General features: G+C 58.0%; 10 protein-coding genes across 10 annotated transcripts; 5 read left to right on the top strand and 5 right to left on the bottom strand.

Annotated features, from left to right (window-relative positions):
• Positions 1-1,201: 1,201 nt before the first annotated feature.
• DL89DRAFT_164854 (uncharacterized protein) lies at positions 1,202-7,373 on the bottom strand. Its single transcript, XM_040883718.1, has 5 exons — positions 7,221-7,373; positions 6,978-7,131; positions 2,749-5,985; positions 1,686-2,466; positions 1,202-1,558 (listed from the first exon to the last, which is right to left on the bottom strand). Exons 2-5 carry the CDS (start codon positions 7,080-7,082, stop codon positions 1,410-1,412), a joined length of 4,272 nt encoding a protein of 1,423 aa, XP_040743383.1. The 5' UTR covers positions 7,083-7,131; positions 7,221-7,373; the 3' UTR covers positions 1,202-1,409.
• A 900-nt stretch (positions 7,374-8,273) lies between these two features.
• On the top strand, positions 8,274-8,974 carry DL89DRAFT_164728 (uncharacterized protein). The gene has a single exon (XM_040883716.1). It carries the CDS (start codon positions 8,464-8,466, stop codon positions 8,872-8,874), a length of 411 nt encoding a protein of 136 aa, XP_040743382.1. The 5' UTR covers positions 8,274-8,463; the 3' UTR covers positions 8,875-8,974.
• Position 8,975: 1 nt separating this feature from the next.
• DL89DRAFT_164757 (uncharacterized protein) lies at positions 8,976-10,107 on the top strand. Its single transcript, XM_040883717.1, has 3 exons — positions 8,976-9,279; positions 9,368-9,470; positions 9,572-10,107. The coding sequence occupies exons 2-3, from the start codon at positions 9,375-9,377 to the stop codon at positions 10,073-10,075; spliced, it is 600 nt and encodes a 199-aa protein (XP_040743381.1). The 5' UTR covers positions 8,976-9,279; positions 9,368-9,374; the 3' UTR covers positions 10,076-10,107.
• On the bottom strand, positions 10,082-10,881 carry DL89DRAFT_267868 (ubiquinone biosynthesis protein COQ9). The gene has a single exon (XM_040887695.1). It carries the CDS (start codon positions 10,839-10,841, stop codon positions 10,140-10,142), a length of 702 nt encoding a protein of 233 aa, XP_040743380.1. The 5' UTR covers positions 10,842-10,881; the 3' UTR covers positions 10,082-10,139.
• Positions 10,882-10,972: 91 nt separating this feature from the next.
• On the bottom strand, positions 10,973-12,148 carry DL89DRAFT_164724 (uncharacterized protein). The gene has a single exon (XM_040883715.1). It carries the CDS (start codon positions 11,755-11,757, stop codon positions 11,104-11,106), a length of 654 nt encoding a protein of 217 aa, XP_040743379.1. The 5' UTR covers positions 11,758-12,148; the 3' UTR covers positions 10,973-11,103.
• Positions 12,149-13,054: 906 nt separating this feature from the next.
• On the top strand, positions 13,055-17,878 carry DL89DRAFT_203274 (1-phosphatidylinositol 4-kinase STT4; the record flags this gene model as incomplete). The annotated part of the gene is made up of 4 exons (XM_040884023.1): positions 13,055-13,603; positions 13,685-15,190; positions 15,434-16,528; positions 17,060-17,878. Coding segments are annotated over 4 exons (3,969 nt in total), but the record flags the coding sequence as incomplete, so codon positions are not given.
• Positions 17,879-18,279: 401 nt separating this feature from the next.
• DL89DRAFT_316991 (HIT-like protein) lies at positions 18,280-18,867 on the top strand (the record flags this gene model as incomplete). Its single annotated transcript, XM_040891081.1, has 1 exon — positions 18,280-18,867. The coding sequence occupies exon 1, from the start codon at positions 18,364-18,366 to the stop codon at positions 18,865-18,867; it is 504 nt and encodes a 167-aa protein (XP_040743377.1). The 5' UTR covers positions 18,280-18,363.
• Positions 18,868-18,993: 126 nt separating this feature from the next.
• Positions 18,994-20,533, top strand: DL89DRAFT_293306 (uncharacterized protein; the record flags this gene model as incomplete). Its single annotated transcript, XM_040890379.1, has 4 exons — positions 18,994-19,974; positions 20,031-20,105; positions 20,362-20,472; positions 20,513-20,533. 4 exons carry the CDS (start codon positions 18,994-18,996, stop codon positions 20,531-20,533), a joined length of 1,188 nt encoding a protein of 395 aa, XP_040743376.1.
• Positions 20,534-21,380: 847 nt separating this feature from the next.
• DL89DRAFT_267866 (uncharacterized protein) lies at positions 21,381-21,934 on the bottom strand. Its single transcript, XM_040887694.1, has one exon. It carries the CDS (start codon positions 21,826-21,828, stop codon positions 21,580-21,582), a length of 249 nt encoding a protein of 82 aa, XP_040743375.1. The 5' UTR covers positions 21,829-21,934; the 3' UTR covers positions 21,381-21,579.
• A 206-nt stretch (positions 21,935-22,140) lies between these two features.
• DL89DRAFT_323020 (uncharacterized protein) lies at positions 22,141-23,572 on the bottom strand. The gene is made up of 3 exons (XM_040891369.1): positions 23,412-23,572; positions 23,184-23,297; positions 22,141-22,767 (listed from the first exon to the last, which is right to left on the bottom strand). The coding sequence occupies exons 1-3, from the start codon at positions 23,517-23,519 to the stop codon at positions 22,201-22,203; spliced, it is 789 nt and encodes a 262-aa protein (XP_040743374.1). The 5' UTR covers positions 23,520-23,572; the 3' UTR covers positions 22,141-22,200.
• Positions 23,573-23,638: the final 66 nt, after the last annotated feature.

Genomic DNA, 23,638 nt, shown 5'->3' with positions numbered 1-23,638 from the left:
ACATAGAAAAAGGGCTGGCCACATACTGTCATAATATTTTTAGTTGAACGCTGACTGCGGCTTGACGGACCAGGGAGGACGGAAGTTTGCATTCCGGAACCTGCGCTCCAGGTTATCTAGCTGCTTGTTTGGTGCAAAGTCCATTGGCGGGTGGGCACCTGCCCGTGGGCTCGTCGGTTGCACGCCGCGGTGGAGCAGGTCCTGGCTGGCGACAAAGGGGTCAAACTGCGACGAAACGCTGACCCTGCCCGACCGGCCACCATATTTTTGCAAGTTGTCAGCAAGTGATGGCCCACGGGGTGTCAGCATACGCGGCACATTGGGTGGCTTGCCCGACGACAGACCCATGTTAGACGAGCTGGTATTGATCTGGCGCTGGGCCTCCTGGCGCAGTGCGTTGACGACATCGGCATCGTACGTCGACTCGTGCGATCCTGAAAACACGCTGTTCGAGCGCAGCTGCCCCGCAGTGGGCGACAGCGGCGAGCGCGGGCTGGATGGCGCCATTGGCTTCTGCTGCATGGGCGGCATCGGGATGTATGACGGCTGCTGCGTGTTGCCGCCAGTGCGCACATTGTGCGGGCGTGATTTGGGCACAGGCAGAGGCCGCGGTTCAGGCTCCTGGCGCTTCATAGCATGGGCATCAACCTCCGGAAGTACATGCTTGGCGTCGGGCTCCGGCGTCACAGGCATCAGCGACTGGTTCTCGATCTGCTCGGCAGCAGCTTCCAGGAAGTTGCGCAGGGCAGTCGACACACGCTTCGGCTGCTCCTTGGCCGCGGGCATCTGCGGCACAGGCAAGTCACTGCTGGTCTTGGCCATCATCGGCATCGGCGGCAGTGCTGGCACAGCAGGCGTGTCATCAGTGCTAAAGCGTTCACGCGAGACACCGCCACGACGACGCGGGTTTCGCGTGCGCCTGCCCATAGTGCTCTTCTTGCGCATAAGGATGCTGCGGCGCCGCATCAGCTCTCCGCCATGCTTTTTGCAGTAAATTGCTCCCTTGATGCGAACTGCTGTAGCCGACGGCACCACCTGCGAGCATTGGCGGCATCGCATGCATGCCTTGTGGTAGCCGTAGCCCTCGTGTGTGACGCGGTCATAGACATAGACGACACGGGAACACACGGGGCAAACAGGCTGATCCCAGCCATTGACATCCATGGTGTCGTTCAGTAGCGACGACTCAGGTCGCGACGCTGACGACTCAGCGCGTGGCCGTGCAGCCTCTACGCGCGACGGTACCACCTGTGGCCGACCACCACCACCCATCAGCGTCGACTGCTGTGGTGTGGCATTCCTAGCCTCGCTAGAGTTGGCAGCCACGGGATAGCGCTTCTCCAGGACCTTGGTCTTGGTCTTCTTGTCGATCACGCGCTCGCGGATGTATGGAGTTCCGGATGGCGATGTCACATGCTCGCGCTCAAAGTGCGTCTGGCGGTCCAGGTCGATATCGCCAGCCCGTGCCACCTGGGCTGGGTCGGCCTTGCACAGCGCCAGCTCGCCGTTGCTGGCCTCGCCATTGGCCTTGCGCTGCATGCGCATGTGCTGCAAAAAGTCATCGACAGATGTGAACGACTCCATGATGAGCCGGTTCATGTCGCGGTACTTCTCGTCTGACAGCGCACTGGGTGGAATGGCCACGCCCTTGCCCTGCATCTTTGCTGACGGGAAGAACTTTTCAAAGTGCTGCTCGCAATACACATGCCCCTCGATTGCGTGGAATGACGACGTGGTCAGTGCGCATCCGCATGCCTCGCACTTGAGGCAGCTGGCGTGCATCACTAGTGGACGCACCACAGCATCTGTGTCGGTCACACCCTTACCGCACACGCCACAGCACCCACCATCACACGAGTGCGCCTTGCCGCCATGCGAGGCCGTCGACAGAGGGCGTGCAGGCGGGCCATGCCGCAGGATATCCATATCGCTCTGGCTCATCACGGCTCTAATGCCTCCACCCCCGCGCAGGGTGGATGGCTCGTTCGGGTTGCTGCCCCGCCCACCACCAACCAAGTTGGGGCTGGTGCCACGGTTCGAGCTCGGGTAGGATGCCAGCGAGTCAATGTCCTCCTCGATGACTTTGGGCAGCTGGAAATCGTCACGCACGTTGGCCGACATCAGTGTGCTCTGGCTGCCAAACTCTGACCCCTGCGTTGGTTTGCCCTGCCGGCTGGGTGCCACAGATGCTGCCACCGATCCAGCGACCGAGCTGCGGCGCGGCTGTGATTGCGCATGGCTCGATGCCCTGCTAGGAGCATAGTACGACTGCGGCCTGCTCTGCTGCTGGGCAGGCGGTGGGCCATTCTGGTACTGCTGCTCCATCTCTTGCTGCTCCATCTCTTGCTGCTCCATCTCTTGCTGCCGGCGTTCCTCCTCCTCGTTCTCCATCTGCTGCTGGGTCTTGCCGCGGTTCTTGATGTAGGGCGGTGGCGACGGGAACCGCCCGAAAATAGGCGTCGGCGGCTTCGGGAACTGCGGGCTAGGCGACCGTGCCTGCGACCCATCCTCGGGGTACTCTGCGTCCTGATAATCGCTCTCCCGCTGGTACTCGCTGGGGTCGATATCGGGTGTAACTGGCACAGCACGGCCTTGCTGCATCGGAGGCGGGACACCGTGCTCCGATGGCTGATACCCAGGCGACCTAACACTGCGCTCAGACGGCTGGTACACGGGGCCACGCAGCGGGGACGATGCGTAGCCACTATGGACTGACCGAGGCGAAGCAGCCGACGGCACCGGCGACGCAGCCGGGCTCCGAGATGGTGATTGCTGCTGACGCGGGGCATGGGTGGAAGCAGCCGACGGTGTGCGGTTCCTCGCCGGGTATCCGTAATCAGGTTTCAAGCTACTGCCTTCCGAGGGTACTGGTGACTTGCGCTCACTAACGCGTGACTCCAGGTCGCGACTAGACACAACCGACGGCTCGTAGCTGCTGGCGGGCGGTGCAAATCCGTGCGTGCGACGCATGACTGCAGCCAACTCGTCGTCGCTTTCGTTGGCCACAACCGGCGACTTGGCGCTGCCGCGTGCAGTGCTAGGCGCTGGTGAGACCGCCTGTGTGCGGCGCATTACAGCTGATAGCTCGCCTTCGCTGTCGTTGGGGACCACCGGGGTGCTACCGCTACCACCGCGCAGGACGCTGGCCTGCGAACTAACGATGCTGCTACGGCTTGCCTGGCCCGTGCGGCCCATCACAATGTCGAGCTCAGTCAGGCTCTGGTTCGGCATCGCCTTGCTGGTCGCCGAGGCCGCTGATCTGGTGGACTGGCGGTCATCCTCAGGCAGCGGGGTGTTGCTGTTGCGGTCGCTGGCAGGTGTCGCTGTGCGGCGCAGCTTCGTGTTGTCGAGACCACCTGTGCGCCGGATCACGGAAGCAAGCTCCGGCGGCATGTCATCCAGGTTCATCGGCAGGCTAACTGCCGAGTCATTCCGCACCACAGGCTCCACTGGAACCACTGCCTCATCTTCCTCATCCTCCATCGCATGGTCCTCATAGTCCATACCCTTGCGGAGCAGCTCCTCAGTGCGGACAGTGGTGTTTGTTCCATTGTACCGACTGCCAGCCTCAGACTGCTTGTCATTGCCCTTGTTGCTAAGTGCAGACACACGGGTCATGACACTAGCAGACCGTGCCGACCCAGCAGCTACGCTTGCACCGCCCCCGACCAGCGAATCATGGGAGATCACTGACTCGTTGTCGTTGACGATGCCCTCATCGGACATGGCATGGCTATACCGTGACTTGCGTGAGGGTGCCGGGCTGCTGTGCCGATGGTGCGACGACGCGTATCCTGACGAACTCTGCAAATCCTCCTCGATCTTTTGGCGGGTGGCAGCCTCAGTGCGCCGGAGCACTTCCTCCAGCTCGCTGACTGCCTTGGCAACCTTGGCCTCGGCTGGGTGCCGCTCGTTGAATTTGCCGCGGCTGGGCTCCGGTTCCGGTTCAGGCGACATGGGTGCATTGTAGCGACCGCTGAACGGCGACTTGAAGTCAAAGCTGGCACTCGGCATGTTGCGCACAAAGATGGGCTGCGACTTGAGGACCGTAAAAGCCTGCGTCATGTTTGGCTTGCGCAGCTTGAATTTTTCGGGCTCTTCCCAGAACTTGTCACTGTCAGGTGGTGGTTGGTTTCTGCCTGGCGGCGGTCCAGACTGGCGCGGTGGCGGTCCAGACTGGCGCGGTGGCGGGCCTGCCTGGCGCGGTGGCGGTCCTGGGCGTGGAGACGATGGGCCATTGCCAGTTTGCTGGCGTGGCTGCTGGCGTGGCTGCTGGTGAGGTTGCTGTGTCGGCTTTTGGGACCGCGGTGCCTCGCTGGACGGTTCCGGCTTGGTCTGAATAGGCTCTGGAGCCAGTACAGGCTCTGGGCTAGCACGCGACGATGCCAGCATCACCGGCATCTCCTCCTGCTGTGGCTCACGGGTGGACAGAGCCGATTTTGTCGATTTCACAGATAGAGCCGATTTTGCCGACTTCACAGATAGAGCTGATTTCACCGACTTCACTGATTTCATCGACTTGGCAGACTCTGGTCGTGTCTGGAGCGGCTTGAGCGCAGGACTCCCCTTCTCACTCTCGACAGGTTTCACCGACGCTGCAACACTGACACCCTCAGTCCGAATAGTATCGTAGTGCCTCTGATCATGCGACGATGCAGTCTCACTCGCATCCGTCATATCCATGGACATACCGCCGCCGACCAGGATGCTCGATGGCGCACACGAGCGCTCACTCTTTGGTGCGGGGCTCATGCTTGTGCGGTCCAGCGCGTCAATAAGCTCGGTATCACGGATGCTCAAGTAGTTGCGCTGGCTGCTGGTTGCCGATTGCTCGTAGTCTGACGAGTTGCCAGATGCTGGGGCCCGCACAAGCTCCTCAAAGCTCGCCCGCAGCTGCTCCTTCAGCTCCGCATCCGACGTCGTGTCGTCTAGGTACTGCGCCAGCTCGCTTGCCGGAATGCCGCCTGGTCCCATGAACCGGTGTCGCCGCCGCAGCTCATCGAGGTACTTTGCCAGCACCTCTGGCGGAAAATACTGGGTCAGGAGCGCTTCGGCGCGCTCGCGGTAGTTGATCTTGTCCTTGGCCGACGTGCGCGGACGCAGTGGCTGGCGTGACATAGATCGCGGTCTTGCCGAGCTGCCAACCTGGCCCTCAGGTGGCGCCACAGGCGGTCCGTTGAATGCAGAGAAAACATCGTGGTCGGTCCCAGACCGCCGCGGTTCACTCTGGGGAGTTGCAGCACCGCCGCCGCCGCCACCACGCAGCACAGATGAGGCTGTTGATAGTGCAGGGCTTGGTGACCTCTCGTTCAAAGGGGCAGAGAATGTTGATGCCCTGCTCACGGACTGCGCAACCGACGCTCTGCCGGTGGGGGTGCTGCTGGCTGCACGAGCCAGCTCTTCCGGGTAGCCGCGGAAAGTCGTCATCGTGCATTTGTCCTCGGTCGTCACGGCGCTGAAGGTGGAGCTGCGCGGACGGAACCGTGCTCCACCACCCACCAGCACCGGCATCGATGAATCCATCACACTGTCAGTGCGCTCGCTTTCTGTATCACCTTCGAACGCCGGCGTAATTTCCACAATGCTCGGGTCGACTGAGAACGCACGTACCCGGCTGTACTCGCTCAGGCGCGTAGTAGCCCGGCTGGGCTGCGGCTGCTGCTGCTGCTGTTGCGAGAAACCACCAAACGAGCTCGCTGCCTTGAGCCTGGTGGGGGATGGGCTCGGGGATTCGACAGTAATGCTTCCGCCGCCGCCAGATATGGACTCCGTTGGAGCAGGCAGCAGCGCCGGCTTTTGCTTGCTGATCTTTTTCATCGGCAGCGCCTTGATGTGCAGCTGCAAAACGCCGTCCTTGCCCTGCGTATGCGTAAACTGCGGCTTCCGGGCTACAACACCGTCCTCCTCCTCGCTAGGCGTCGGCGAAGAGAGACTCCGCGCGTCGTCCTGCTCGACAACAACATCTCCATCTTCATTCCCACGAATCTACAGTTGGCATTCATTATGGCCCAACAGCCCAGGGTTGGAATAGCGGTAGCCGCTGTCCTTTTAGTATTTGGCAGTACAGTCAGGCCGCATCTGCGGCATATTTTTACTGCGTGCTGAGCATCCAATTATGCAACAGCGTGTGGGCTTTGGAGACCACAGGCAGCGAGGAAGGTGCTGCGACCATGAATCCAGTGAGCCATTTTGCGACAGATCGCTGCTGCTCTCAGTGCAACTGCGAACGCCAGACGCTCTACACCAATGTGTATCGGTCATAGCTATAGTGGGTGCGCAGAGAGCTGCAGCGGGACTGAAAATCACGGCCCCGCCTACATGGATCGACAGCTTATGTTGCTGACCATAAAGACAACATAACCAGGAAAATGTGGGACGACGTTTTGGGGGATGATGGCGAGGGTGGCATACAAGACAAGCAATAGTAGGGGTCCACTCGCATATTGGCCGCCCCGGGTCTATCTTTTCTCTGGTGCGAATAGAACGGCGACATTGACATGATGGAGCCAAGCGCAACACGGCTATTCGAAAAAGTCAATCCTTGTGGCATGCAAAAGATTGTTCACTGTTCGCAGGCGATTTGCAACGTTAAATTCTGGCCCATGAGTGCCAGTCAGAACGCACTATACATGCGCCAGATGCATGTCGGTCTCAATATACTGGTTCCTGCACCAAGGCTCGTCCAAGCTCGCTAGTCTGTCTGCCACATAAAGAAAGGCTCTGCTGCAACGGTCGCTTTCTGGGCAAGCCTCAGGGAAGGGAAGGGTAAGGCTTGGGCAGGTTCCATCTGAAAGAAGGCAGCCTATGCACAGTGGATCCTCTCAGGTACGCACAAAAATTCCCGTGAAAGTCAACAGGGGCGAGCGAGGTGCAAGTAGACATCTCTGATGTGCATCTGGCAACGTATAGTAGGACGGTCGGCGTTTGAAATAGTACAGCTGCCAGTGGAGCGCAAAGTTAAAGCACATGTACGTTACCTTCACAGACACCTTTGTAGAGGTGGCATGGTCGTCTTTGTCGACATACAGATCGCCTGTAACACGAATGTCGTATTTGAACGGCGAAGGGCGGGTCTCCTTCATGCTAGTTCCGATTCTGTTGTTTGTGCGTTCCCCTGGGCGATCGTTTTCTCTACATAAAAGCAACTGCGAACAACGGGGGTTAGAGGGGATGTTTTGTACGCCAATATAGCCGAGTAACGGGGAAGCCGGGATGCGTACCTCGCTGCGGCCAACAATACACGCGGCCGATGGCAAGCAGAAGCGGGGGGTTCTGGTAGGGAGCGGCCAGGTGCGAAATTCGTCGTGTGCTGGGTGACGACTGGGCCTCGGTTTGCTTTCTAGTTTGGGACTGTGTAACAATAACCACTAGTCCAGCAAGCTCACGTCTGAAAAGAGCCTATATGTGTTTGTGCGTCTAGGGAAATAAGAGGGATATTAAAAGAATGATACAGAGAATAAAAGAGTATGAAGAGGAAAAGGGGAGTGGTCCACAAGAAGCGCCTTTTTGTGAAGGGTGATGGCTATTGACAGAAAAGAAAAAGGAGAAAAATTATAATTGCAGTAGCTGGGAGGGATGGATGGCGCGAGCTTGGTCGCGTTTTTATTAACAAAAACTTTGGTGGCCTATTTCCTGAGGGTGCTGGCCGAAAATAAAAGTGATGTTCGCATTTTTGTGAACGGCAGGGGGAAACCTGGGCAAGCATACCTGGTTCCTTCTTGTTTTGGACAACGCCCCTGCGCTTTGTGGGTATTGTTAGGAGAGCCGGGATCTGGCCCAGCGCACAGCGGATACCCACTATTGCTGGCCATGCCACTCTATTCCACCTTTTTCTTTTGTCCTCAGGTCTCCACGCGCGCGCTCCACGAAGCAGCGCCCTGCGTCAAGAGCAGCGCCAGCAATAGTCCATCCCGGGTCATGTCTACGTACAGCGCCAACCCACCCGCCTCCCCCTACTCCGTCGAGCATGTAGCGTTTTGGGGGAGTCAAATGACGAGGATAAGACGCTCATCCAAAAGCGGGCTCGGAACAATTGCAGCACTATTCATATGACGAGTCTAATGTCAAATGTAGACATGCCCTGATATAGTGTGCGCAGGATACTTTGCTTTTTACATGGCTCTGGGTAGCCCCAAGAATGGGGCTGGAATCGGGGAGGGCAAGGGAACGGCAGAAGTGCATTGCTTGGTCAGTTGTTGCGTGTGGATCCCGACGGTAAAGAAAAAAGCCACGCGATGTTGCAATACCTTTCGGTCGACATTTCAAGGTTCCCAGCGCACAGGTGTAGTGCTAGGCTGTCTGAAAGCGTGGAGTTCAGAGTATCCGCACCATCGCTTGTGGATTACCTGATCAGCATTCGGCGGAGCTGCCCATCCGCAGCTATTGGTGAGCCAATTCTGGGGGCACAGGGCATTCAAAGCGGGGCTTGATAACACCTCGGTCGGCTGATACGCATCCGCCAGTATGCCAATGTGTGTGAAGTTGTACATCTCATTGGCAGCGATGCTTTTGCCTTATTCACTTATGCCTGCCATGGTCTGTTGTGATGCGGGTACGGCCGCTGTTTGCAGTCCGCTCTCTGCAAGTCAAAGTATATGCTTAATCCTCTCTTTGCATCCTTTTAGTTCGCGTCTGCGCTGTGACGAACACTTGTGTGTCGATAAGGTCACACCGCGCTCACAGCTCCTATTAAAAGCGCATTTCTCACATGATTTCGGTCTGGGAACTCGCTGGATAGTAAATCAGACTGTACAACGAAGCCTGTATCGCTGGTCTGCACGGCAGGCTGTATGTACACTCGCAAAGTCGTGGCAGGCGAGGACGGTTGCTGCCTTGTGCACTCTCAAGCCTAGGGTCCATCAAGGAAGGCGGTGATCTGCTGATCCGGCCAGTGTGGAGCAGTGATTTGGAACCTCGAACGCCAAGGCCGAAGAGCGCACAAAGGCCGCCGCACGACTATTATTAATATCGAGCCTCTTTATCCCCTCTTTCCGTTCGCTTTCCCGCCCTTCTACAGCCTTTTCCCCTTTTCCCCTCCCTTGTTTCCAATCGACCCCTTTCAATTTCTTACACCTTTATATATTTCTCTCTTTTTTGCTAGTTTCAGTAACGACAATATGGTTAAGGAGCGTTCGTACAAGATTCTTGAGCAGCTGGACGAGTATGAGCTGCAGGATAACGGGGACTCAAGCATGGCGGTGTACGACAGCGACTCGGACGGCCAGCACCTGACGCGGGACATGCAGGCCAATGTGGTTCCCTCAGCCATGGACGGCGATGATGATGTCAGCGACGATGGCCACGACAGAGAAGCGGCAGGCGGCAACAGCGCCGGCAGCGCCTCGGCACAGCAGGCATCGTCGGCGACTGCAGTGATGCCGACGTCGACAGACGGAGTATTTTCAAACATGGCGGCCAAGCCCGACGTGTACTTGGGCTATGACGACAAGGTGCCCGACGAGCCACTACCGGTAAGTATAGGGGGCAAATAAGCACAGGGGTGTTGTTTTGTTTTGGGGAGTGGAGGAAATCCTGCACGAAGGTATTCTGAAACACCCCTCCACAATTGTAGACGTACCAAGACATTTACGGCCCGCAGTCGGACGGCGCACCCCCGTACTTTGAGCCGGCGGTGATTTCGGTGGGCGACGAGGAGGAGCTGCTGATAGAGGGCCTGCCTGTGGGCTCGGTGGGCGTGTTTGTGGTGAACCTTGTGGTGTCGACGGCGTTCCAGATTGTCGGCTACATGCTGACGTTCCTGCTGCACACATCACATGCTGCCAAGAACGGGTCGCTGGCGGGCCTTGGGATTACATTTTTCAACTTTGGGTTCTACATCCGCACGCACCTGGGCGAAAACCTATTCGACGACGTGCCGAACGCGCCGCCGCAGGGCCATCCGGGGCAGGGCGGCGAAGACGGGCAGTACGACATGGACTCACCGCTGGACAACGCATACTTTGCGTACCTTTTGATGGTTGTCGGCTCAGCGATATTCCTAAAGTCGGTGTTCGACTATGTCCGGATCCGGCGGCTGCAGGCAATTATCGAGAGCTCGCCCGAGATGAACGTCTAGGCCTTGTCTTGCATGTACTTTTCATGTTGAAAAAAATCCCCAATGTATTCACGGTTCTTCAAGTCTACTGGTGCGGGACGAAGCCACGCGATGCCAGGATGTTGTAGAGGTTGCGGCCAAACTGCGTGCCGTAGGCGGCCACACCCTGGGAGAGCTTGTCGGCCTTGCCCATCTCCTCAATGCGCCTGTTCAGGAAGCGCCATGTGTGGGCGTGGTCGGGAGACTTATCCTCGCACATGTACATCTCCGTGGCCACATAGGCGGCAGCCAAGGCAGACCGCTTCGCATACCAGTCTAGCCTGACGCTCTGGTCGCCAGCCAAATACCAGATGCGACTCGCCAGCTTGCCCATCTGGTCAATCGCGGTGGGCACGTTCTGCGGCTGCGCCAGCAGCGCCGCAGCCTCATGCCAGCGGTTTGCGTACGGCAGGGTCTGGCGCAGACGCGTAATGCAGATAAACCGCAGCTTGTCGTTGGTGCTATCGAACTCGTGCAGCTGGTCGTCGACCTCAATGGTGGTTTCGTCCAGCGCACGGTCCATGAAGTGGCGGACCAGGCCGAGCCCGCCTGACTCGGAGACACCGTGGGCCATGGACGAGTAGCCCAGGTCCTGGCAGGCGGCGATGACGGAGGCGCGGGTCCACCCGAGCTCGTTGACCTTGGTCAGCGCGTGGTCAAGGATCTCGAGGTTGTGGTTGGAGGGCGTAGTGTAGAGCCGGCGCAGGGGTGCGCGTGCAGCGACCCGGCGCAGGAGAGTGCTGTTCATTGCTGGCAAGGGGAAGGGTAGGGGACAATATCCAGGAAAGCGAAAACAATCAACAAACGCAGAAGCGCGCAAATCCTGTGTAGTTTTTTTTCGGGCATGCTTGGACGCTCACGGGGAAATGGGTTCGCAGCGCGAGAGAGGGGAAAAAGCCATGGCATCAGCCGCACCTGGGCTTCCAGTTCTCCGCACCAGCAACTTTTTCCGTCTCCGCTCAGCACATTTCGGTGTATTCTTTCTCCACATAGTATTTCGCTCCCCCATTCTAATTCAGTCTGAAAAACAATACCCGCGAACGAATGGATAGCTTTGACTTGCATTCGCTCATTCTCGAAGAGCTGTCGACTGTGCTTGCAGCGACATGCAGGCCCGCGGATACAAGTAGCACCGACCCGGCAGTGCAAAAGGTGCTGGCGCAGTGCCCACCGCTGCCCTCGCAGCACTCAGAGCAGGCGCTCCGCGTGGTGGTGACGAAGCGGCACGAGAACGGGATTCTAGCCCTGGCCAAGCTGCTCAGCACGACTAGTTCAGCGATCGTCCGCACGTCACTCCTGGGCCGAGTTCTGGATTTCGTCAGCGCACTGCCCCAGTACTCGTACAACTCGTCGGCTTTCGGCGTCGGCGGATACCACGCCGAGCACTGGTTCCTGGAACGCTTTATCGGCCGGCTGCTGGCGTGCGCGGTGCAGGCGCCTGAGACAGCCGATGCCATCCTGGGGCGTATCTGGGCGCTGCTGGGCGACCTGGTGGGAATTCTCGAGTCCCATGAGCAGGACCGCATTGTGACGTTTGCGCTACCGGCGTTGCTGGGCGCGATGGAGGCGCTGGAGAAGTCGCCATTCAGGTACCGGTCGTCGGACGTGCTGCGGGCAGATGCGCTGTCGCAGCGGCTGCTGGAGCCGGCGGTCATTGAGAACATCCACAAGGCGATCACGACCCCAGCGGCGACCGCGGCGGCTCGACGCACAATCGCGCTGTACCTTCAGAAGGACATCGGGCTGTCGGGCAGCTACGTACTGGCGCAGTTCCTGCTGGTGATCCGGGCGGTGCTCGAGTCGCGGCTTGCGGTGCGGCTGGTGGAGTGCGGGTTGCTTGACGGCAAGCTGATTGACGGCAAGAACCCGCACCAGCTGTGGGACCTGATCTCGCAGCTGGACGTCCATTGCTGCAACTCGGAGGATGGCCTTGGGGTGCCGGCTGAGACCGAGCCGGAGCTCAGCAGTGCCTATGTGCGGTTCCTGGCAATCAGTCTGCAGACATACACGGACACGCGCACGGCGCTGGTGCGCCATATGCAAGCCAGTGACGGGGCCGACGAGATGGAGCCAGACGGCAAGGCGAAGCTGCGCGCCAAGCCCAGCCCCTCGCTGACAACCAACCTGAGCATCGAGTACCGCACGCTATACGCAGGCACGCTGGTGTCTCTGCTTCTGGGCAGGCTGGACGCAGGCCTGCTGAGCAATATCCTAGAGCACATCTGCAGCGAGTACGCGCACCGCATGGCCAGCCTGACGGTGGTCTGCTTCCGCGTGCTGGTCACCATTGCGTCGTTCTTCCCGTCAAGCCGCGACTCGATCCTAGCGGCCGTCAGCGGCTTCATCACTAGTCCGCCGGAGCGCCTAGTGCGTGATCTGGCAGTTTCAGGTGGCTCGCACAGCGAGGAGGAGTACTTGATCGTGCCTGCAGCCTCGGCGCTAGCAGCATGCATGCGTCTGGCCACCAGCAAGCCGCGCATTATCTCGACTATCCACACGCTGATCAACACACTGGCCGCCAGCCGCACCGGTAGCGAGGTGTCGGCGCGGACGCTGCGGATTTCGCGCAACGTGATCCTGGTGCTGTCGCGGCTGGCGCTGCTTTACCAGGACGCGGAGATCACAGCGCTGGTGGTCAGCATGGTCTGTGCGCCGCGATTCACCGCCACAGCGCAGCTGGTGCCGCTGGTGATCGAGAGCTCGGCCAGCGTGGCAGCCATTGCCGACGTGCAGACCTTTGGCAACGTCGTGACCATGGCACACAAGCGCGTGTCGTTTGCGCGTGACTCGGACGACAGCGTCAATGTCACTGTCACTCACACCATGGTTGATCTGGCGGGGCGCGTGAGCGACCGGGCGGAAATCATCGAGAGCTTCTTCTGCGAAGTTCTGAAGTCCTTCATCGACGCCAGTATTGAGTTTGCATCACCGGCCAAGTTCAAGGGCCGGGCAGTGACGCCGCTATCGACATTCTTGCCAATTCTCGATGCGCTGGTGTCGGCACGCGGCTACGCTATTGACAAGGAGGCGACGGCTGAGCAGATTTCGCTGTGGCGGAACTTTTGGTTCCACATGGTGATCCGCGGCTATGTCACCGAGCGGTCATATGTGAAGAGCTACGGCCGCATCTTTGCCAGCCTGGCCAGCAAGTCGCCGATTCTGGTGCACCCCTCGTCAATCAACTATCTGGAGACAGAGATCGAGTACAACTCGATTCTGCAGCGCGAGTTCTCCGACGCCCGCCTGACGCAGCTGCGGCAGGCGCTGACGCCCATTGTGTCGCCGCAGAACAGCGCGCTACTGCGGAGCATCGGCTTCCCGCAGGCTGTGTTTTTGCTGGCCGTGTATCATGTCGAGGTGGCCCGCGCCCGCGCCGGTAACTGCGCGACTGTGCTGCACTATTTCAGCAATTCGGCCGTCACCAGCTCCAATCTGCTGCCGGAGGTCGAGAGCATTGCTGAGCTGGTCATTCTGGCGTATGTGCGCGAGACGACGTCACGCAGATGGTCCGTCGAAGTGTCGCTTGCAGGTAACCAGCCCAGCAGCCCGCCAGTCAGTGCTGAGGACGTGCCCGTCGACAGGCACATCCAGAGCGGGGCTACGTCAGTGGTCAAGGCACAGGTACGCGAGCTGATGGTCGCCTCATGCCACCACCTGGAGCAGGTCAGCAAGTGGGCGCAGCACTTTGCTGAAAAGATCCTGCGCGCATTCCCGCAGGCCCTGCTTGACAAGGCTGTGATCTTTACTCTGCTGGAGCTGGTGCAGCTGGTGTGGAAGAGCTGCAAGGCCGAGCAGGACGACCAGTTTGTGCCTGTCTACTGGTTCACGTCCGAGACCCTTGGCATCACACTGCAGCTGCCAGACTCGATTACTTACCGCAAGACGCTGTTTGCCCGCATGTCGGCCTGCGCCAAGCGCTGGCTCGAGATGGTCGGACGCGCGGCGCCGCTGGAGTTGGAGACTCTTCTGCAAGTCTACTTGTCAACGCCCTGCGACGATAACCTCGACTACGAACCTCACATTGGCCACTCGCTGGCCATTGAGGTCGGCAGCAACATCCGCTTTGGCGTTGCTGTCTCGGTCAACGCGGGCGCCCTGGCCACCAACTCGTCGGCATTCTCGTACCGCCTCGGCCTGCGCAACTACTTGCGTGGACACATTGGCCACGGCCGCGACGTGCTGGCGCTGAAGAAGGCGCTGTCGGAAATCTACGCTGCGGCCAAGGAGAACCCGGGCATGCCATTGCCCGAGGGCGGCCCGGGCTTGCGCGAGGTGATTGATCTCCTGCAGCACGCCACCCACCAGGTGGTTGCTGACGCCAAGGCCGACCGCGAGCTGGCGCGGCTGCTGGTGTGGGTGCCGCTGGTGCTGTTCGAGGAGAGCGTGATGCGCGCGGCCACGCACATGTGGACGACGCTGATAGTCGAGCGCGCCGACGCCGAGGTCCTGATTATGGTCGAGCTGACCATTGCGTGGACATGGCTGATCCAGCAGCACCTGGGCATATTCTCGCACCGCTTCGAGCCCAAGAACCCGTTCGCCGCCAAGATGTCCTATACGCCCTCGGACAAGTCGGCGCGGTCGCGCGGCTATGCGGTCATTTCGCGGTCGCTCAATCCGCAGACGCTGCTGATAGAGTTTCTGCTGCAGCGCTTCGACTCGGTCAAGCACCTGCCGTCGGTCAACTTCAATGTGGTCAATGCCATCCTGCGCATCCTGCAGGCGTCGTTTGCAAACTGCGAGCGCATCACGACCAACGCGTTGGCGCGCGGCCCGCTGTTTATGCTTGTGCATTTGGGCTTCAAGATGCTCAAGCTTGGCTTCGAGAGCAGCGCCATCTTGGAGTCCAAGCTGCGCGATGGGCTGTACCGCATGGCCTTCAGGTGGTTTGCGTTGCCGCCAAGGTGGAGCTTCAGCGGCAGCAAGGCGACGCTGGCTCGCGAGATCCAGATCCTGATCGACACCCGCCATACGATCAAGGGCGACACGCCGGTCCTGCGCTCGCTGCCATCGCAGATGCCTGCGGGCGCGACCTGGAACGCTAATGGCAGCGGCCCGAGCACTGGGCTGACCACGCGCGGCTCCAGCAGTAGCCTGGTCAGCGGCTCCGGCGGCAACGCCAGTGCTACAAGCAACCTGCAACCTGCATCCTCTGCACCCTCACACTCGCGCGGCCACAGCATCCTTCACCTGCACAAGCGCCATTCGAGCATCAAGTCTCCGGCGCCGCTCGCTGGCATGAGCGCGGCAGCCCTGTCTGAATCAACCAGCGTCACATCTTTGACTGAGGACGACGCCGACCGCGAGATGATTCTGAGCGTGCCGCGCGAGCAGCTGAAGCAGCGGGCGCAGCGCAACCAGACGCTGCTGCTGATGCTGATTGAGAACGAGATTTGCCGCATGGCGACTTGGGCCAATCCGACTGACCAGAGGATCGGCTACCTACCGGACGTCACCCGGTTTGCACGCGACAAGGTTCTCACTGATGTTGGCTGGCAGAACCTCGTCGTCGACGCCTGGGTTGCCGATCCGCGCCTGGCCGTGCAGCTCACCCAGCGGTTCTCCAACCCGGCCGTGCGTCGCGAGCTCAAGAGCCTGATCTGCAAGTTCCCTGGCGAGCTGGTCCACGAGCCCGATGCGCTACCATTGCTGATTGAGCAGCTGCGCGGTGCGGACACCCTTGCTGCGAATGGCAGTGCGGGCGGGCCATTTGCTGCCGGGATTTTCAACAATCTCGGCCGGTTGCTGACGTTCCGTGAGCAGAAGTTTTTGCTGTACTGGAGCCCGGTGCCGCCCATCACGTCGACCTCGTATCTTGCGTCATCGTATTCGCGCAACCCATTGGCGCTGCAGTACTCTATGCGCGCGCTCGAGTGCTTCCCTGTCGACATCACCTTCTTCTATATCCCCCAGCTGGTGCAGGCCCTTCGCCACGACAAGTCCGGGTACGTTGAGCGCGCGATCGTGTCGTCTGCGCAGATCTCGCAGCTCTTCGCCCACCAGATCATCTGGAACATGAACGCAAACATGTACAAGGATGAAGAGTCGCAGGTGCCAGATGCGCTGAAGCCCACGCTGGACCGCATTGTCGAGACTATCGTCGGAGGGCTGAGCGGCGAGGACCGCAGGTACTATGAGAAGGAGTTTGACTTCTTTGGCAAGGTCACAGGCATCTCTGGCAAGCTCAAGCCGTTCATCAAGAAGAGCAAGCCCGAGAAGAAGCGCAAGATCGACGAGGAAATGCGTAAAATCAAGGTCGAGCCCGGCGTCTACCTGCCCAGCAATCCGGACGGCACTGTGGTTGACATTGACTACAATAGCGGCCGTCCGCTGCAGAGCCACGCCAAGGCGCCATTCATGGCCACCTTCATTATCAGCAAGCCTCAGGACGCCGGTGATGAAGTGCAGGAGCTGCTTAAGGAGTCCGATGCTACGGTGACGCCGCCTGAAACCTCATCCAGCGCCAGCTCGATTGCGGAGGCCACTGATAATAACCGTCTGCCGCCGATTGAGGAGTCCAAGCCCTTTGGCAATCAGCTTGACTTGGGCGACGACAACAGCGACGACGACAACGACAAGACAGATGAAATTCACGATGGTTCTCCGGCCGAACACGAGTTGGACATGGAGTCGCTGTCGTCCAAGCTTGTCAAGGCAAAGGAGGTCGTGCACCGCAGCAACTCTGGTATCAGTGACGCGCCGGATCTGATTGGCATCTCGTCGACGCTGTCGGAGCGCGTGACGGGCCGGCCAAGTCGTGAGTCTGGGCGCTCGCATAGCCTGGCGGTCGTCCACACCAAACAGTCCATGGCTGTCGCTGATGCTGCGATTGTGCAGAAGCGTAGTGCTAGCCTGCTTGTCTCCAACTCGTTCTCGAACCAGGGCAAGGCTGTGGCGGCTGCTGTCGCTGCTCATAACACGGCAGCAGCAGCAGGCCATGACCGGCAGAGCATCAAGTCGGCCAAGAAGGGCGGGAAGCGCATCAGCAGCGAAGTCATCACTCGGCTGTCAGCCATCTTCAAGGTCGGCGACGACTGCCGGCAGGATGTGCTTGCGTTGCAGCTAATCGCGGTGTTCAAGAATATCTTCACCTCGTGCGGGCTCGACCTGTATCTGTATCCGTACCGTGTCGTGGCGACCGCGCCTGGATGCGGTGTGATCGATGTGATCCCGAACTCGATCTCGCGCGACCAGATGGGCCGCGAAAAGGTCAATTCGCTGAGCGACTACTTTGCCATCAAGTACCATGGCGTCGACTCGATCCAGTACCAGCAGGCGCGCAGCAACTTTGTGCAGTCGCTGGCGGCTTACTCGGTGCTGTCGTACCTGCTACAGTTCAAGGACCGGCACAACGGCAATATCATGATTGACGACCAGGGCCATATCGTGCATATTGACTTTGGCTTTATCCTTGATATTGCCCCAGGCGGCATCACGTTCGAGTCTGCGCCGTTCAAGCTCACCACGGAGTACATCCAGGTCATGGGCGGGTCTGCCGAGGCGCAGCCGTATCGGCTGTTCTGCGAGCTGTGCATTAAGGCGTATTTGGCGTGCAGGCCGTATGCCGAGACCATTATTCAGATCGTCGCGCTGATGATTGATTCAGGGCTGCCGTGCTTCAAGGGCGAGAGCACATTGACTAAATTGCGCGGCCGGTTCCAGCTCGACAAAACGGAGCGCGAAGCTGCGCAGTTCATGGCTGACCGCATCGCCGACTCGTATGAGAACAAGCGCACAGTCATGTATGATTCGTTCCAAAAGGCAACTAACGGAATCCCTTATTAGACCATCTCCACATATTCGACCATAGTATTTTATGATTTCATTCTATTTTGCTCATGTCGTAAATGGCTGGTTGTAAGCAAGTTGGATATGCTCCTTTAGTTCGCTTTTGACATCGTCAGTAGCCAAGATCTGAAGCACACGATTGCTCTCAGCTGTTGATTTTGCATTCAAGGGTATGGATGCCGACAGTGAGGCTTCCATGAAGGATAGCGAGAGTGACGAAGAGGAGGGAACATTGGAGGACAGGGTCCATGACAGGCACCCGCGCAGAAGGACCCGGCAAGAGTATCGTCCGGATCCACGGCAGAGCCGGCAACGCGAGCTGTCGCCGGATCGCGGGTTCTAAACTGGTTTCATCTGAGGAGCCCAAGTTGCATAACTGTTGACCAGCCAGGCAAAATGGCGTGTCTTTTCTGAGCTAGCTGTCTGCACGAATACGAATAGAAGCCATACGAAATCATCTACAGCCTCTTTTTCTCCACGCTATGTCGTTCCGCTTTGGCCCGCTCATCATCCCGCAGTCCCAGGTGTTCATGGTCTCCCGGCTGTCGTACGGGCTAGTCAACCTGAAGCCGGCGGTGCCTGGACACGTCCTGGTGGTTTCGCGCCGCCCTGTCACCCGCTTCAACGATCTCTCTGCCGACGAGGTCACTGACCTGTTCCAGCAGGGCCAGCGAGTGTCAAGGCTGGTAGAGCGCGTGTACAAGGCTGACAGCCTGGCGCTCGTGATCCAGGACGGCAAGGAGGCAGGCCAGTCGGTGCCGCACGTCCACCTGCACATTCTGCCGCGGCGCAAGGCCGACTTTGCAAACAACGACGATATCTACGATGAGCTGGGCTCGAGAAAGCGGGTGAGGGGCGTGGACAACGACGAGCGCGTGCCCAGGAGTGCGGAGGAAATGGCCAGGGAGGCCGAGTTGCTCCGCAGCGAGCTCGGCGAGTGGAGTTCAGACGCCAGCACACTATCTGATGGCAGAGCGTCCACATGACCTGGAGGCCGACAACTAGCGAGCGGATCGGATAGAGGGCGAGCGGCGCCTTTGGCCTCGCTCAACACACCGTCCTCTTTCCGCTCGCTTATCTCTACATCTTGCTCTTTTGCTGTCTTTTTAGAAATGCTAGCCAATTCCCGCACAATTTGGAAACTGCCACAGCTTGCGCTCTTGGCACGGCGGCCGCTCCACGCACAGCACAGCCCCCTGGCCTTCGCCGCAAAGCACACAGCAGGCGCCGGCACTATCGACAGGCGGGTCGGCACAGTTTCGCCGCACCGGCACCACCTGGTAGTCTGCAACTCTCGCTCCAGCGAATGGCCGTCCAAGATCGAGGGGCTGAGTCCCGCCATCACAGCGCTTGCCCGCGGCAGTGTGCGGCTGCCTGGACGCGCCATGGTGACGCTGTCGGACTTTGCCCCACTGCCGCGCAGGCACGGCGGCTGCTCATGCAGTGCGCCAGCAGAGCCCGACGTGCCGGTAGAGGAGAAGTTTGCAAAGATCGACGTCGCAGTGTTTCCGCACGGGCTGGTTGCCGAGCAGCTGGATGTCGATGGCGTGCAGAAGCTGCTGGAGTGGCTGGGCCACGATGTCCTGCCAACATCGTGGACATCGACAGACACGGGCCTGCCGCAGCCGCAGTTTGCCCACCGCTGGCTCGACATGAACAAGAACCGGCACATCTTCATATGCACGCACGGCTCACGCGACCAGCTGTGCGGTGTGCACGGAACGCAGCTGCTGCGTGATGTGCGCGCGCTGATCGCGGATCATGGGCTGGGCAAGCATGTTGCGGCATGGGAGACGTCGCATGTGGGCGGCCACAAGTACGCGGCCAACGCGATTGTCTACCCGCGCGGCGACTGGTACGCGACATGGTGCGACAAGTGTCGCGGCGAGGGTGGTGCGCCGGTGGCGGACACTGCTGGTCGGACAGATGCGCAGGCGCTGCTGGATGCTGTCACCCGCGATGCCGTGTGGTGGGAGTCGTGGCGTGGAGCTGTAAATATGACCAAGAACGACCAGATTACTACCTACCGGAGGAACTACCCTGGGCTGTCGGCGCAAGAAGCGGAGCACGACGACTCGGTATGGACTCCTCAGGTCCGGGCTCGGCGTGGAGTGTATTGAGGAATAAATGGACTGTTGGCTGTTCGTAGTGCGTGGCCCAGAACGGACCCACGGTCAATGTGGAGCTGGGCCGGATCACATCTAGAGCGATTTCAAGTGGGCCGGTCACGGCAGCTGCTCATCATACAACCCGGCAATTGCAAACTGGAGGACTGCTGGGCTGGTGACCATTTCGTGGCGGTAATCCTGGTGCGCGTCCCTTGTGTACGAGGTCTCAGCATCCGCCGGCTCAGGATGGTTGTTTGTAGGTCATGACTCAGGGATGCAAGTGCATATACCCGCGTTTGAGCACAAGCGGACGGGCGGGCTCTGGCGGTTCCAGCTGCAAGAGGACTTGCAAAGAGAAGAGGCAGTGGACAGCGACAGACAGGCGAAAAGTGGATGCTGTTCACGAATGCATCCACCATCGACCCGCTGCCGCTTGTTTCAAGCATGGGTTCTGGCAGCATCAGCGAGGCTACCAGGGCAGAGGTTCTGCCATCATTCGTGCAAGGTGACGTGCTCAACGGAGGCGGGCACCCGTGCATCCTGAGGATCCCAACCAGATATCTGGATTGCGTGTCGGTCAAAGGAATCAACCACGAGCTGACACTTGATAGCTTTGCCTGTCAGCTGGAAGGGCTGTTGGTTTTTTTTTTTTGAAAAGGTTCGCCATCTTGGACTGCACCTTTGACGTGGCCAGAGTCCACCGGTGCCCTATGATCCGAGTGACTACGTCGTGGAGTCTCTGAATCCTCATCCTCTCCAGACAGACCACTCCACTCAAATTCATCAGGACATATGCGAGTTGTTTGGGTCGCCACAGCTGGGTTCACTGGAGGCAAAGACCGATTTCCAAGGTGTTATAGGCATCGGCCCTCGAACCATAGCTAGCACGGGTTCGCTGTTCATCGGTGCGATATGCATGTGCAATGTGGTGCCGACTAGAGCTCAGGAGGTTGATACTTTGCGCTTTTGTAGGACTGAGCTGTTTGTCGAGGATGCTACGCTTGCTGGGATGCGCTTTTCCTCACGCCTTCAATTGGTCGAAAACTCACTGATTGGTGATGCAGGTTGACAAAGTTGTACCAGTCCGACATCGCCCAACTAGTCTAACAAATACTCAGGAGGCACACACTGCGCCTTCATGCTAACATCATGCGCACCGAGGGTGCTGCCAGCTACTTGTAGTTTTACAGCACAATACATGAACAGCCGATTCGCAATATCGCTTATACCGGCTATCCCTAGGTTCGCTTATACACAATAGGAATAAATACATTTCCCTTCCGAAACACCTCGGCGAAGAGCTTAGTACAGAGCCACAATCAGGGCACACCACTATAATAGCAAAAAATAAGCTGCTCTCACCATTCTCAGAAGTGTATGTTTGCTTGCCCCTCTTTCCATGTGACGACGTGCATGTTCTAATCTCCATAGTGTATTAGGTGTATAAATAACAACAACGTGGTAGCAATATGGAAGCCATTTAAATACCACACCCGGAATGTGGACAACCACACTGCCAAAGGAGTCAGAGGCTCTGTTGGTCGAAGCGATACAAGCAAGTCCTAGCATCTCTATTTCCATGATACGCCATTACACAACATCAAATACGTTTTTATTCTTTGCAAGTTCAGAGTAATAAGTCTCATTAGGACTGTTGCTCCCACCTTCCTTGCTACCGCTGCAGCAGCCCAAAAGGCCGGTGATAAATGCAGGCCTACTAGCGACAAGTTCCTGGAGAAAGAATACGGACTGAATTGTATTGATCGATAGTATGACTAGTCTGCGGTTGTGATAGTCTGTGCAGCTGAACACAGCGAGGCGAATTGCAATTGTCTTCATTAGTCTGGTGGCTTAAAAGACTATAGAAACTTTGACTGCGTATTGAGTGCTAGAATCTGAGATACAATCCAGATTGTCTTACCACACGGCAAGGCAGTATATTAATTCCACTCACAATATCTTTTTTCATATATAATCTTATATTCATTTTGAAATATCAATTAAAGTAGCAAGACTTTCAGCGACTTGCAGAAAATTTTAATTTCCTACAAGCTGCATACCCAGATCGATGGTACACAGCCATCATACTGGTGTTGCGTGCGCAATAAGCTAAGAGACACGAGTATTTGTGATTAGCAAATGTCGACAACCGAATGTTTCAGAAGTTATATTTTTAGTTCAGTTTTCTTGACAAAGTAGTGTTTTGTAGAGCTAGTGGCTGCGCTTCTTTTTCTTCTTTGGCGGCTCTTCATCCGAGGAGGAGTCTGAAGAAGAGTCGCTGTCTGACGAAGAGTCGCTGCTAGAGCTAGAGCTGGAGTCGCTGTCGGAGTCAGAATCGGAGCTCGAATCACTGCCGGATGAAGACGACGAGCTCGAATCGCTGCCGCTGTCCGAATCAGAGCTCGATGATGAAGACCCACTGCCCGAGTCGCTATCAGAGCTGCTGCTGGAAGATGAGCCCGAGTCCGAGTCCGAATCACTATCACTGTCCGAATCGGAGCTGCTGCTCGATGACGACGAAGATGACGACGACGAAGAGTCCGAGTCCGAATCCGAATCACTGCTGCTCGATGACGAACTCGAAGAATCGCTATCTGAGCTGCTCTCCTCCTCAACCTTGACCTCCTTGACAAAGGCCTCGAGCTCATCACCACGGGCCGCAGCCTCGGCGATCAGCGCCTTGATGGTCTTGGCCATGCCAAACTCCTGCAGGAGCTTGTGTGCCTTAACAAGCTGCTGTGCAGACTTCTTGTTGCCTTTGTTGCCCATGTTGCTGGCCTTCAATAACAGAGTGTCTCAATTCTCTCGGAATGAACGAGAAAAAAATAGTAGCCAAAAATTGCGAAGCCAAAGAAAGAAGAGCTGGTTGGGGTGAGGGTGTGCGTTGCAGAAATTTTTTAGCCATACAATTTCGATAGACTTGCCTAGAACGCCTTGCCATCACATGATGCTGTTTCTCTATCCCACAATCTTTCCAAACTACAGATGCAAACGGCATCCAAACCTCTGTTGGCTGGCCCGGTCTCCAGAATGAGGGTCGGTTCTGAGATGGAGGAGCCAGCACTGTCGGATGAAAAAAAAAAAAAAAAGAGCGATGTATATATTTGAAACAGGAGACAGCATAAGGAGGAGTGTGCATGCGATTAGACAAAGTCGTTCCGAAGCGATTCATAGACCTTATAGGCACTGTTGACTTTGAAGTGCGCGGGCGCAATCGGGCTGTCAACCTGTCCGCGCAGCGTACCAGTGAGCTGCTTGTCGCGAGCCATCATCTTGTAGTCCCAGTCGTCCAAGCTGTAACGGATAGCCTACACAAGAACATGCACCAGGTGAGTATGCGTGACTGCTAATTGCGTGTAGCAAGCAACCTCGCTTTTGGCGTAGATTGCGTTTCAAAATGGGTGCGTGGTTTGTTTTTTTACCTTGCCCTCATTGCGCGAGTTCTGAGCGTAGCGGATTCCCAGACTGCCCGCGACAATCATTCCCGACATGACGGCGAACGGAACGAGCGACTCGAATGGAAGCGGCATTTTGTATATATATGTCTCTGTCCTCGTAAAGAGCAATAAAAGCAGGGGTGGTGGAGAGTAGGAGGAAATAAGCGTTTGAATTGGCAGCACCCAATTCGAGGTCTCGCAGTTCTGGCACG

This window comes from Linderina pennispora (assembly GCF_002104995.1).
Source record: "Linderina pennispora strain ATCC 12442 chromosome Unknown DL89scaffold_7, whole genome shotgun sequence".
Lineage (NCBI taxonomy): Eukaryota > Fungi > Kickxellomycota > Kickxellomycetes > Kickxellales > Kickxellaceae > Linderina > Linderina pennispora.
The sequence above is the reverse complement of the archived record's forward strand: the minus strand, read 5'-3'. Positions and strand labels throughout refer to the sequence as shown.

Bases quoted from the DNA above. Each gene is read 5' to 3' on its own strand.
- DL89DRAFT_164757 (XM_040883717.1), top strand. From the start codon at position 9,375: ATGCCGACGTCGACAGACGGAGTATTTTCAAACATGGCGGCCAAGCCC. The intron at 9,471-9,571 runs GTAAGTATAGGG...CCACAATTGTAG, and splicing joins TGCCCGACGAGCCACTACCG to ACGTACCAAGACATTTACGG.
- DL89DRAFT_164728 (XM_040883716.1), top strand. From the start codon at position 8,464: ATGCCAATGTGTGTGAAGTTGTACATCTCATTGGCAGCGATGCTTTTG.
- DL89DRAFT_164724 (XM_040883715.1), bottom strand. From the start codon at position 11,757: ATGTTCTCAATGACCGCCGGCTCCAGCAGCCGCTGCGACAGCGCATCT.
- DL89DRAFT_267868 (XM_040887695.1), bottom strand. From the start codon at position 10,841: ATGAACAGCACTCTCCTGCGCCGGGTCGCTGCACGCGCACCCCTGCGC.
- DL89DRAFT_323020 (XM_040891369.1), bottom strand. From the start codon at position 23,519: ATGCCGCTTCCATTCGAGTCGCTCGTTCCGTTCGCCGTCATGTCGGGA. The intron at 23,298-23,411 runs GTAAAAAAACAA...GTTCTTGTGTAG, and splicing joins ACTCGCGCAATGAGGGCAAG to GCTATCCGTTACAGCTTGGA. The intron at 22,768-23,183 runs GTCAACAGTGCC...CTGTTATTGAAG, and splicing joins TTGCGCCCGCGCACTTCAAA to GCCAGCAACATGGGCAACAA.
- DL89DRAFT_164854 (XM_040883718.1), bottom strand. From the start codon at position 7,082: ATGAAGGAGACCCGCCCTTCGCCGTTCAAATACGACATTCGTGTTACA. The intron at 2,467-2,748 runs GCGTCGCCGGTG...CAGTTCCCGAAG, and splicing joins CACCATCTCGGAGCCCGGCT to CCGCCGACGCCTATTTTCGG. The intron at 1,559-1,685 runs TTGAAAAGTTCT...ATCTGTCGATGA, and splicing joins TGTGTATTGCGAGCAGCACT to CTTTTTGCAGCACATGCGCA.
- DL89DRAFT_267866 (XM_040887694.1), bottom strand. From the start codon at position 21,828: ATGAAGACAATTGCAATTCGCCTCGCTGTGTTCAGCTGCACAGACTAT.